General features: G+C 40.0%; 1 protein-coding gene across 1 annotated transcript in view; it reads left to right on the top strand.

Annotated features, from left to right (window-relative positions):
- The window catches only part of LOC109904397 (calcitonin gene-related peptide type 1 receptor), a 57,754-nt gene extending 44,592 nt beyond the window's left edge, over window positions 1–13,162 (top strand). Inside the window, exons 14-15 of the mRNA XM_031788901.1 lie at window positions 1,273–1,314; window positions 9,370–13,162. Coding sequence (XP_031644761.1) covers window positions 1,273–1,314; window positions 9,370–9,594 — 267 coding nt within the window. The 3' untranslated portion in view covers window positions 9,595–13,162. The remainder of the gene's footprint in view (window positions 1–1,272; window positions 1,315–9,369) is intronic.
- Window positions 13,163–14,118: the final 956 nt, after the last annotated feature.

The following is a 14,118-nucleotide window of genomic DNA, read 5'->3' as shown; positions in this document are numbered from 1 at the left end:
ACATATACAAATTACCTCAACTAACCTGTACCCCCGCACATTGACTCTGTGCCTTTACCCCCTGTATATAGCCTCGATATTGTTATTTTATTGTGTTAATTTTGACAATTGTTTTATTTCATTTATTTGGTCAATCTTTTCTTAACTCTTTCTTGAAATGCACTGTTGGTTAAGGGCTTGTTAGTAGTCATTTCACAGTAAGCTCTACACCTGTTGCATTCGGCATATGTGACCAATAAAGTTTGATTTGATTACCAGGCATGACTACATCATGCATATATTACCAGGTAATGACTACATGATGCATATATTAACAAATTACCAGGTAACACTACTGATCGCTATGACTACATCATGCATATAAACTCAGCAAAAAAAGAAACAATCTTCACAGTACAGGATGGCAACAACAACTGCTCGAGTTACACTAGGAATGCACAATCCCTCCATCAGTGCTCAGACTGAGCACTAGGCTGAGAGAGGCTGGACTGAGGCATTGTAGGCCTGTTGTAAGGCAGGTCCTCACCACACATCACCGGCAACAACGTCGCCTATGGGCACAAACCCACCGTCGCTGGACCAGACAGGGCTGGCAAAAAGTGCTCTTCACTGGCGAGTCGCAGTTTTGTCTCACCTGGGGTGATGGTCGGATTCGCGTTTATCGTTGAAGGAATGAGCATTACAACGAGGCCTGTACTCTGGAGCGGGATCGATTTGGAGGTGGAGTATCAGTCATGGTCTGGGGTGGTGTGTCACAGCATCATCGGACTGAGCTCGTTGTCATTGCAGGCTATCTCAACGCTGTGCGTTAGAGGGAAGACATCCTCCTCCCTTTTGATTTTGACCCCACTTTGTTCAAGGACACATTATTCAATTTCTGTTAGTCACATGTCTGTGGAACTTGTTCATGTTTATTTCTCAGTTGTTGAATCTTGTTATGTTCATACAAATATTTACACATGTTAAGTTTGCTGAAAATAAACGCAGTTGACAGTGAGAGGACGTTTCTTTTTTTGCTGAGTTTATTACCAGGTGTGACTACACCATGCATATATTACCAGGTAATGACTACATCATGCATATATTAACACATTACCAGGTAATGCTACTGATCGCTATGACTACATCATGGATATATTAATGCATTACCAGGTAAATTATGCAAGTGATGGTATGCCAGCAGCACAGTCCTTGCCAAAGCTCTGATCTGACAAACAGTATGTTAATATTAGCAAGAGGATCTGATGTTTGTTTGTTTTGCTTTTCCTCCAGGGGTTACTAGTGGCAACGATATTTTGCTTTTTCAATGGCGAGGTAAGCATTACTTTTCAGTAAAACTCAAGCAACTCAAGCAATTCACTTCCCATTCACTTCTACTCTTAGATCATTTGTTTCTTGACGTACAGTTGACATTATATAGTAACAATTTACACTTGATCCTCTGAAGAACCCTTACCCTTTGGTAAAGTACAGTTTTATTTGAACCTCTGAAGAACCCTTACCCCTTGGTTAAGTATAGTTTACACTTGAACCTCTGAAGAACCCTTACCCTTTGATTAAAGTACGATTTTGATTGCCCATGTTGAGGGGAAGACAAGTCAGATACAGTATATCACAAAAGTGAGTACATCCCTCACATTTTTGTAAATATTTGAGTATATCTTTTCATGTGACAACACTGAAGAAATGACACTTTGCTACAATGTAAAGTAGTGAGTGTACAGCCTGTATAACAGTGTACATTTGCTGTCCCCTCAAAATAACTCAACACACAGCCATTAATGTCTAAACCACTGGCAACAAAAGTGAGTACACCCCTAAGGGAAAATATCCAAATTGGGCCCAAAGTGTCAATATTTTGTGTGGCCACCATCATTTTCCAGCACTGCCTTAACCCTCTTGGGCATGGAGTTCACCAGAGCTTCACAGGTTGCCACTGGAGTCCTCTTCCACTCCTCCATGACTACATCATGGAGCTGGTGGATGTTAGAGACCTTGCACTCCTCCACCTTCCGTTTTAGGATGTCCCACAGATGCTCAATAGGGTTTAGGTCTGGAGACATGCTTGGCCAGTCCACCTTTACCCTCAGCTTCTTTAGCAAGGCAGTGGTCGTCTTAGAGGTGTGTTTGGCGTCATTATCATGTTGGAATACTGCCCTGCGGCCCAGTCTCCGAAGGGAGGGGATCATGCTCTGCTTCAGTATGTCACAGTACATGTTGGCATTCATGGCTCCCTCAATGAACTGTAGCTCCCCAGTGCCGGCAGCACCCATGCAGCCCCAGACCATGACACTCCCACCACCATGCTTGACTGTAGTCAAGACTCACTTGTCTTTGTACTCCTCACCTGGTTGCCGCCACACACGCTTGACACCATCTGAACCAAATAAGTTTATCTTGGTCTCATCAGACCACAGGACATGGTTCCTGTAATCCATGTCCTTAGTCTGCTTGTCTTCAGCAAACTGTTTGCGGGCTTTCTTGTGCATCATCTTTAGAAGAGGCTTCCTTCTGGGACGACAGCCATGCAGACCAATTTGATGCAGTGTACGGCGTATGGTCTGAGCACGGACAGGCTGACCCCCCACCCCTTCAACCTCTGCAGCAATGCTGGCAGCACTCATACGTCTATTTCCCAAAGACAACCTCTGGATATGACGCTGAGCACGTGCACTCAACTTCTTTGGTCGACCATGGCGAGGCCTGTTCTGAGTGGAACCTTTCCAGTTAAACCACTGTATGGTCTTGGCCACTGTACTGCAGCTCAGTTTCAGAGTCTTGGCAATTTTCTTATAGCCCAGGCCATCTTTATGTAGAGCAACAATTCTTTTTTTCAGATCCTCAGAGAGTTCTTTGCCATGAGGTGCCATGTTGAACTTCCAGTGACCAGTCAGTATGAGGGAGTGTGAGAGCGATGACACCAAATTTAACACACCTGCTCCCCATTCACACCTGAGACTTTGTAACACGAACGAGTCACATGACACCGGGGAGGGAAAATGGCTAATCGGGCCCAATTTGGACATTTTCACTTAGGGGTGTACTCACTTTTGTTGCCAGCGGTTTAGACATTAATGGCTGTGTGTTGAGTTAAGTTGAGGGGACAGCAAATTTACACTGTTATACAAGCTGTACACTCACTACTTTATATTGTAGCAAAGTGTAATTTCTTCAGTGTTGTCACATGAAAAGATGTACTCAAATATTTACAAAAAATGTGAGGGGTGTACTCACTTTTGTGATATACTGTACCATTGAAACAGCTCATCGCTGCCTGGTGACATTTCCAGGTCAACAGGCGGCCATCTTGTGCACCTAATAACAGATTGATGAGTGGCCCGTGGTTATAGAGTGGGAGGGAGCGTCTCTGCTGCTGACTCCTGTACAGCAGCAAGGACCACAGCAGTAAGGCCATCTCAGATGAAGAGGAAAGAAGACAGACACTTGAACAACTCTGGGGCGAATCACCCTGCCTGTCTGCCTGTCTGTCACCCACTTAGCTCAGCCTGCAGCTATTTGCTGTCTACATTCACCAGTGGGCTCCCCCACCCAGTTAGTTAATGTCATACATTGATAGAACGCATTTGATAGTTCAGGGGTTGCATACTGCTTGGCCAGACACTAGGAGAAAGAGGGACTGACTGAGCATTTTCTTCGCTTGAGAAACGAGAAAACAAAAACAATACGCAGACCAAGGAAAACTGAGACCTTATTTGAATACTCAGCATGAGGTGGTATCTTGCACTGACAAAAACACTGCGAATTAACACAGCGTTCGTTCATTTACAGGTGCAGTGTTAAGTTATGTTTTATACATTGGAACTGATTTCTGGGCTGGGAAAACAGGTCAATCGTTAGCTCCTGCAAGAGAAACCAGACCTCATCAGCGTCACTCCATCGGATCCCGTAAACAAGTTCGACATGTCCAAAGAACAGATTCAGTTTCGGGGGGATAAAAGACACATTGACACAAAGTAATAGTTTTTTTGGTATAGGAATGTTTGTTTGCTTTGCCGCATAATAGTTTGTACTGTCTCTGAGACGTTCGTTTTTGGGGCTGAGTTCATTGCCGATTTGCCAAACTGCATAGACCTAAGCTATGTTCCAAATGACACCCTATTCCTTATATTCCCTATGGGCCCTGGTAGTGCACTACAGTATATATGGGAATATGGTGCCATTTGAGACTTAACTAAACAACACATTGTTGAATAGCTCTTTGTCAAGTTCAGCCAATGGGGAAAAAAGTTGTACTTATTTTTATGTTTTCTAGGTTGTGTCTAAAATGGCACCCTATACCCTATATAGTGCACTACTTTGGAACTACAATTAGTTAATACAAAGGAAAGAGAAACCCTGTGCACAGCAATGTGTCTCGGTACAGCTGCTGGTTTTGGCAGGAACAACGAGTATTAGAAAACAAGTAAAAACAGCATACCGAAGAAAGACATTCGATTGGTCGCCTTTTTATTGTTTTAGAATGCTAGTTGTTGATATGCTCTGCATCATTAGATCATGGGAGAGTGCAGTGTGTCCTGTCCTCATTTTCCCTCAGTAATTAGTGTGGCGTTGTTCAGGAATTAGACATTCCTTGTTCTGGGTCAGCCCATTCTTTTGAGTTAACTATTGGGTCTATTCATTCCGTATCACGGACGTTCAGCGTTACAGCGCGATTGATATTGAAAGGCAATGTTCCCTCGTTAGCTGTGATTGCATTCACTATAAATGTCAGCTCAATCGGAAATTACCTTTACATCTTTTATGGCACATTCTGTAACTCCTCAGCGATACAGATTATAATTATTATTATTATTGAATAGGGCCCTATTTCACACACTGCTTTGATTGACATGTTTACACTGCACACTTTTCATGCAGTATAACATTATCACAGAAGATAACGCTCCTTAATCAGATTGGTGCTGTGCTCAAAAATGTGATACTCTCATAATGTAAAATGTACAAACAAAAAGCAGATAAACTAGCCTAAATGGACACTTGTGTTCACGTGTCTCTTTTCAAAAGTGCCTAACTATTGTTTAAATGCCTCAAGCTTCTCAACCTGCACTAAACTGAGTGAGGAAGGAAGGTATTATCCTTCAAGTAATGACAGGAAATGGGAGCCTAGATTGTGATTGAATTCAGTTCTTGCCGAATTCATATCTACAAACTTCTATTAACATGTATCAAATCAATCCACATTTCCTCACATTAAATCGAGTTAATGATCATGCATATTGATGTGTGGTTAGACACTAAAATGCCTAACGCAGTATGTAACCAAATTCTTACACACTCACATGAACACACACATTTAAAAAATATAAAAAATACTATGGAACGCCGTTTGGGTCTTTGCGTGTCGAAAAAGATACACGTCAAATAACACTATATGACGTGTCAAATATGAATGTTGACCAATCAGGACCTGAATATGACTGCACGTCACATAATAATTTAACGTGTTCATACATTAACTAGTTATTACACATTGATTACACTATAAGTTATATTCCATATGTCACAACGATTCATCGATACGTATGCTATGACGCTGTTAAAGTTGTCTCGCGCACCTAATGTGCTGGTCATAAAAAAAAATAGTTAGCTGATGGATGCAAACAACGTTCTTCCCCAAAAACATAGCAAAACGACATCATCTGTTTCAGTAGCTATAGTTAGCTATCTATTCAATTCAATTCAAGGGCTTTATTGGCATGGGAAACATGTGTTAACATTGCCAAAGCAAGTGAGGTAGATAATATATAAAGTGAGTATATAAAGTGAAATAAACAATAAAATCTAACTATATATATATATATATCTAACTAGGTGTCATCATCTAAAATAACCCTAATTTATAAAACAGTTCTTATTTGATTAATGGTGGTCGGACCCATCTATATGAAGCTAGCCACAATAAGGATTAGCCACAATACTGGACTTTGCGGTTAGCCTTCAAAATAAAAGTATATAATTGACAGCGATGAAAATGTATACAAATAGTAGAATTATGCCATAATTTAATCATGCTAAACGAGTTTGGAATGTTGTTATATAAAATCAACATAAGACAATAATTTGTTAATTTGACAAAAATATGTTGAAATCACACTGGATGTAGTATACTTTAGAATTGCATTGTGGGCATACTTATTTCACTGTACAGTCTTACCTATGGATTGTGGATCAATGACATTGGGTATCAGTCTACTCAGTGACGCGCAGAGAACATTAGCGTTGTAACAGTTAGCTCTTATTGTGTATAATTTGTCATTTGTTGTAGCCCCTAGCATATATTATAATTGTCTATTTATGTACGTACGTACTGTATGTATACAGACTTTTCTACATTGGTAATAAAAACAAATAATAATAAATAAATATATATATATAAATACTTTAAAAATATATATATATATTAGCTCTTTCAGGTCTCTGAAAGAACTGAATTGAGACACATTTATTGTCAACCTACTACGTGTATTGAACATTATTCCAAGTGGAAAAATAATACTGCGTGGGTGTTTTGGAGTCTGATAAGTCTGAGAAGGGCGTTGGGAAAAAATATATTGGGTATTGAGTAACTAGATCGATAGCCACATTTAATTGATCACCAAGCCTAATCCTTATTGTGGCTAGCTTCACAATTACAACCCGGTCCGGTCGAGCCTCACTAGTCCGATGAAGCTAGCTGGCTGTTTATAATGTTAGCTTTGGGCAACAGGGTTAGGTAGTTGGCTAGCTATATATTTTCATGAACTGAAGTTCAATATCAATAGGCAAACAACAAGTGGCTACCTAGCTAATACTTACGCACAAGGATTCCTAAATCATTGCTAAGAATAATGAAAATGACTGCAGTTTCTACTGGTCATTGTTTTCAGGCTGGTTGTATTGGTGCTAGCTAGGTACGAAGCTAAGGCTAGCTAGCTACCCCAGAACCAGCGTTCGAACAAATAATGCCTTATTACCAACGCGGTATTGTGAACAAATCAAATTGTATTGGTCACATACACATGGTGTGTGCTTGTTTGCAGACTTTAGTACAGCTTTGACAGTGCTATTGATAAGTACTGGTGGCGCTTGGCTTGGACGTGGAAATTCAGCACACACAACATTCTACAATAGAATAGTGTTATTTGACGTGCATCTTTTTTGACACGCAAAGAACCATACGGCGTTCCTAAAATACCTGTTTTTCTTCATAATTACTGATCAATTCATTTATACACTTATAAATAGTAGGTTTGTTATCTGTTTTAACAAACTTTTATTTTATTTGTCTTGTGTTCAGTCGTGTGAAAAAGTAAGTATACACCGTGGAAAGTAATCTTTTTTTTAAAAACATATTTGGACAGATGGATATGTAATCTTCACTTCAACACTATTGACAGATAAAGGTAACCTATTTTAACAAATGACACTGAAAGATTATACTTTGCCATCATTTATTCATGAAAAAAAATCTACAGAAATGCAATTCCATAGTGCAGAAAAAAAGAAGTACATTCTAGCTTCAATAGCTGGTGTTGCCCCCTTTGGTTGAAATAACAATGCAGCTGTTTCTTGTAACTGTCTATCAGTCTCTTACATCCACTGGGAGGAATTTGACCCACTCTTCATTACAGTACTACTTCAATTGTGTCATGTTCGAGAGCTTTCTTGCATGCACATCCCACTTCAAGTCCCCCCACAGCATTTCGATAGGATCTGAGCTTTGACTCCATAACCCTCCATTTCTTATTTTTCATCCATTCTGTTGTAGCTTTGCCTTTGTGTTTTGTATCTTTGTCCTGTTGCAAGATCCATGTTCAGCTTCAGCTTTTTGGCAGATGGCCTCATATTCTCCTCAAAAATGATCTGGTACATTATAGAATTCATAGTTGACTCAATGATGGCAAGTTGGCCAGGCCCTGAGGCAGCAAAGCAGCCCCAAACCATAATGCCACCGCCTCCATGCTTTACAGTTGGTGTGAGGTTCTTCTGTTCAAAGGCAGTGTTTCGTTTTCGCCAAACATGACGTCTGGCATGCGACCAAACAACTCCACCTTTGACTCATCTGTCCAGAGCATATTGTTCCAGTAGTCTTGGACTTTACTCAGGTGTTGTCTGGCAATCGTCAGTCGTGTCTTGATATTCTTTTTTGAGAGCAGAGGTTTCCTCCTTCCTGACCTCCCATGTAGGCCACGTTTGTGCAGTCTCTGACAGTTGACTCAAGCACTTCGACATTGATTGTGGCAAGAGAGGCCTGTAGATCCCTTGATGTTACCCTGGGGTTCTTAGAGTCTTCTATAAGCATCTTTCGGATCAGCTCTTGGACTGAATTTGGTGGGACGACCTGTCCTAGGTAGATTGCCTGTGGTCTGGAATTTTCTCCATTTGTAGATGAGCTGTCGGAAAGTGTAATGATGTACTTCGAATTGCTTGGAAATTAATTTGTAGCCCCTCCCAGACTCACAAGCATCAATAATCTTTCTTCTGAGGGCCTCGGGTAGGTCATTTAATCTTAGCATGACGTGTTACCACACACCCATATGGTTAAGACCAAACCAGACCAAGTTTCTAATCTTTATGGAAGGCTGGACCCTTCTTAATTTCTCTCTAATTATTTTCTAATCATTTGCACCTGTTTGGTGCACCTGATTCCAATTTTAGCCATTTTATGTGATGGTAAAGGTAGGGATGTACTAACTTTTTCTGCATAAGGAAAATGCATGTTTGTTTATTTAATTCCATAACATTTTCCCAAATTTTGGGGGGTGATTTGTTTTACTGGGTTACCTTTGTCAATGAATGTGGTGGGAATTAAGCTCATATCCATGTGTTCAAAAATGTTCAAAACATTTTATAAATAATACTTTCCAGGGGATATACTTACTTTTTCACATGATTGTATATAGATTTGTGGTTTTCATATCAGCCCTTGGGTTTCCAACCACACCTGCACACTGTTTATTTTATTTGTTTATATCTGTATTGTTGTCTATCACTTGTTTTCTTTGGTGAAAAAAAGGCTGTGTGATGACAGGTACAAACAGGCTATGTGTGTTTGTTATATGCACCTGTCCCTGTCTAATGAGTCTATCACCCCCTGTATGTCTGTAAAACCCTGATGAAGGCAACAGCTCAAATGCATTGATTTAATTCATAAAGAAGCTTTTATGAAATGTACTTCCATTGTCCTCCAAGAGTAGCTAAATATGGTCTCTCTCTCTCTCTCTCTCTCTCTTCCTCTCTCTCTCTCTCTCTCTCTCTCTCTCTATTTCTCTCTTCCTCTTCCTCTCTCTCTCTCTCTCTGAGTGTGTTTGCATGTTTACTCACCCATTAGAGAATACAGTTTATAATCTGAATGTCCCTTTTTCTCAGGTGCAGGCGGCTCTGAAGCGACAATGGATTCAGTACAAGGCCCAGTGGGGTCAGAGACGGAGGGACCACTGCTCCATGCGCTCTACCTCCTACACCGCCACATCAATCACTGAGGTGCCCGCCTTCATGTACCACCACGACTGCAACAGCGAACACTTAAACGGCAGACACACCTCTGAGGACTCTGAGCTGGTGGCTCTTAAGACAGGGGAGACGTACGCCTGAAAAGCGGGAGGCAGTCTGAGTGTCGGAGGAGAGAAGAATTAGTAGATGGAGACATTTCTCTAATATCCCGCCGCAGTTCCACATTTCATAGATAGAACTGGTGGGTTCATCCCCAGACTGTGAAGGAGAAGACAGTGTGTGTCTGGACAGTGATATCTCTCCCATGATTTGGCCAATGATGGCTGATGCTTCATTTACATGACATTGCTGCTGCTATGGCTGCTTATTAAAAACACTAAGATATACAGTACATGAAACGGGAGCCGCGTTTGAAATGTGTCGCGTCCTAAAGCTGCTATCTGTGGGACTCTTAACACATCATGGTAATGTTAAGGATGATTATAATGATGATGAAGAAAATGATAATTAGAATGACTATGATGATTATTAGAATGATGATGATAATGATGAAACTATTGTTGCTTTGCCTATACCAAAGGGTGTGTGGGGTGGGCTGCCAGTATGAGAGGCATGCTCTGTGTGAACTGAATCCAACACTGAAGAGTTCCCCTGAAGGTCACATACTGACGGACAGCACAGTGCATGTGTGTGTGTCCATGGCGACACAAGAGGTCAATGGTTTAAAAGGCTCCCTGTGCCTAAGTTCTGGAATCCTGTAAATAATGGTTCACCACTTTCACTTTAAAAGTGTCAAAGTGTGTTTTAGAGGATTTTATTTTTATGACTAAATGTTTTTTTTTCTTGCCAACAACTTGCTCTTTAAATACTTTCTGTCTGTTTCGTGAAGCTAGCCAGCTCCTCCAGACTGCTTACAGCTGCTGACTGCTTGCGGTGTGTTTCTGTCACAAGGCCTGTATTTAAAGAGTGCAGAAGATACAGAATGTCTTGATATGGGCTCAAGAGGGAAAGAATAAAAAGGATTGATTAACTTAGACTGAAAATAAAAACAGACTGAATCGCAGAGGTAACATGTTTATCAGACACATTTCTGAGTACCACCTGGCTCTTGAGAATATTTTCTGTGAAGTCTGTTTGACGTGTCCATTTGCCAAAAGGTCTAATGTGAAGCTTCTAGGATTCCACAATAAGCGTTATTTTATGTTTTGTGCTTAAATGAAAGCCATTCCAATATGGTGAAATTATTTTCTCAATGTCATATCAGTTATGAATAGAGAGGGAGGAGAGAAGAAAAAACAGTATGGTTACCTGCAAAAATAATAATATAAACAATAACAATATACCATTTTTAAAAGAAAAGTCTTGACAATCTAGGCCTATTCAAGGTAAAAACCCTCGTTTCCCCAGGCAATTATCTATATCAAAACCATAATTACCTTGAAATAGCATCCTTCTAGTGTACAGAATCTGTCAAATGTTAAGAAAATCATTCTAATTGAGGGCTATTTGAAAGATTCTGTTGTCATTTCTCTTGTGTGAATACTACAGTGTGTTTTCTTTCATTGTTTATTATCACACACCTACTATATTATGTCCTTAGATTATTATGCCCTTAGATCCTAAATGAAATCTCCACCTATTCTCAAATGTATTCCTTTGTAGGTTGCGCAACCTTAACAGATTCCTATATTAGACACATAGAGAACCAATCTAAACCATTGGAATACTGTTTTGTATTGAATTAAGATGTGTGTGAGTGTTCGTGTGTGCGCGAGCGTGTGTGTGTGTTCATGTTTATCAATGTGTAAATGGAGCTAGTGATGCATGAGCCTTGGGGCCTTCTGATGTTTAAATTATTCCCATTCACATTAATGGTGTTTAAAGATAGACATCTGTTATGATTTATCTCCAGGGGACTTTCAGAAACTAAGAACAGCTCTGATCTGGATATAGTGGACACTTAGGAAAAAAATAGTTCCATTAAGGGTTCTTCTGCTGTCCCCATAGAACCCTTTTTGGTTCCATGTAGAGACCTTTGTAGAAGGTCAGCCTATGTAGAACCCTCAGTGGAAAGGTAGAACCCAAAAGGGTTATACCTGGAACCAAAACGTTTTTTTCAACAGGTTCTCTTATGGGGACAGCCAAAGAACCCTTTTAGGTTCTAGATAGCACTTTTATTTCTAAGAGTATAGCACTATGCTAGATAGATACCAAGACTTTAGTAGGGTACCGAGGACAGTCGAGGGGACTCATTTATAACACGTTTTTTTTAACCTATATTTAATCCTAAATAGTGAATACAATGAAATTCACAGCAACAATGTGATTTATACATCTCAAACAATTTATACATGAGGCCTCAGGTGCCCAGACCCATAGCAGACTAGTCTGGATTTGAATGCCGAAAACACATCTTCCTTTGGGGACAATTAAGCTTATCTTACCTTAGACCCTGTCAAACTTATTGTGCCAATCTAATTTATTTTACAGCTTCAATTCCTATTAGGCCAAGATCAAATAAATCTTTACACTTATGCCAATGTTTATACTGAATCCAATGTCTTTGCTGTTGTTGGGCCATCATGGAAGAGATGGAGAATATCAGTTTGAAATGGGAGAAGGCCTTTAGATGAGGTCTCAATAGGCTCTATTCAATCTGGATTGAGGAAGTTCGGCGTTACAGAGCGATTGAAATGTAAAGGAAATGTTTCCTCAATCGGGAATTACCTTTACATTTCTAGCGCGCATTCTGTAAGGCTTCAGCGATCCAGATTAAATAGAGCCCTAAGAGCTCATTCTGTAATGCTTCAGCGATCCAGATTAAATAGAGCCCTAAGAGCTCATTCTGTAAGGCTTCAGCGATCCAGATTAAATAGAGCCCTAAGAGCTCATTCTGTAAGGCTTCAGCGATCCAGATTAAATAGAGCCCTAAGAGCTCATTCTGTAAGGCTTCAGCGATCCAGATTAAATAGAGCCCTAAGAGCTCATTCTGTAATGCTTCAGCGATCCAGATTAAATAGAGCCCTAAGAGCTCATTCTGTAATGCTTCAGCGATCCAGATTAAATAGAGCCCTAAGAGCTCATTCTGTAAGACTTCAGCGATCCAGATTAAATAGAGCCCTAAGAGCTCATTCTGTAAGGCTTCAGCGATACAGATTAAATAGAGCCCTAAGAGCTCATTCTGTAAGGCTTCAGCGATCCAGATTAAATAGAGCCCTAAGAGCTCATTCTGTAATGCTTCAGCGATACAGATTAAATAGAGCCCTAAGAGCTCATTCTGTAATGCTTCAGCGATACAGATTAAATAGAGCCCTAAGAGCTCATTCTGTAAATCAGAGAAGGTGTTAACCACTGTGAAGTCTTATCGATGATTTAGAAAGGTTTTGATCCATCCATATTATAAGGTTGATTTGTTCTGGATATGAACACAATGTTAAAAGTAGTTTTGATGATGAATATTTCTGTATATTTAGTATGTTCATGGCTATGTTGTCCAGTGCCCATGTCAACATGACCGCAAAGTTTGTGTGTGTAATAGATGTGAAATGTTTTGACCACTGTTTTTGGTTCTTTTGTTTTGCTTGTGTTTGGCTCTAAGCTCTTTGTGTGGCGTTACTTCAAACAAGAGAAAAACTTTTTTTTTAATGCACAAATCGACCAGATTTTTGTTTGAAAGCTATTGCAATCAGAAATATATTGGAAAAGATTCTCTGTTATCTATTTATTGTGTGCGTGTGTGTGTGTGTGTGTGTGTGTGTGTGTGTGTGTGTGTGTGTGTGTGTGTGTGTGTGTGTGTGTGTGTGTGTGTGTGTGTGTGTGTGTGTGTGTGTGTGTGTGTGTGTGTGTGTTTGAAAAGGAGCAGAAAAATATGATTTTAAAAGTTCAAAAATACTTCATCACCGATGTACCTCTCAGCAGACAACAACCAATCCTCACTGTATTATTTGTCTATAAAAATGTCCCCACTAAAATTATTTAGGTGTACTTTGATATCTAGTGTCCTTTATGGAAAATACACATTTCAAGGTTCAGAAGACTTGCCTGGTAAGTATGTGAGGGAAATTATGTATAGTGTTTGACTTAATTTATATTCCTGCTCTCTCATTCATCAACCGTCGTACAGTAATGCTTTTGACACCCATTATACAACACAAAGTCTCAAATGGCATTCTATTCCCGACATAGTGTACTACTTTTGACGAGGGCCAAAAGAGCTCTGGTCAAAGTAGTGCACTATGGAAGGAATAGGGGCCAATGGAGATGCAGACAAAGTCTGGGCTCATCAGAGCTCAGTTGTCCACACTTAGATTGGAGTCATCAAAACTGGTTAACAAACTATAGTTTTGGCAAGTCGGTTAGGACATCTACTTTGTGCGTGACACAATTTTCCAACAATTGTTAACAGACAGATTATTTCACTTATAATTCACTGCATCGCAATTCCAGTGGGTCAGAAGTTTACATACACTAAGTTGACTGTGCCTTTAAAATGATGTCATGGCTTTAGAAGCTTCTGATAGGCTTATTGACATAATTTGAGTCAATTGGAGGTGTACCTGTGGATGTATTTCAATGCCTACCATCAAACTCAGTGCCTCTTTGCTTGACATCATGGGAAAATCAAAAGAAATCAGCCAAGACATCAGAAAAAAAAATTGTAGACCT

The sequence above is a fragment of the Oncorhynchus kisutch genome, linkage group LG14 (assembly GCF_002021735.2).
Source record: "Oncorhynchus kisutch isolate 150728-3 linkage group LG14, Okis_V2, whole genome shotgun sequence".
Lineage (NCBI taxonomy): Eukaryota > Metazoa > Chordata > Actinopteri > Salmoniformes > Salmonidae > Oncorhynchus > Oncorhynchus kisutch.
The sequence above is the reverse complement of the archived record's forward strand: the minus strand, read 5'-3'. Positions and strand labels throughout refer to the sequence as shown.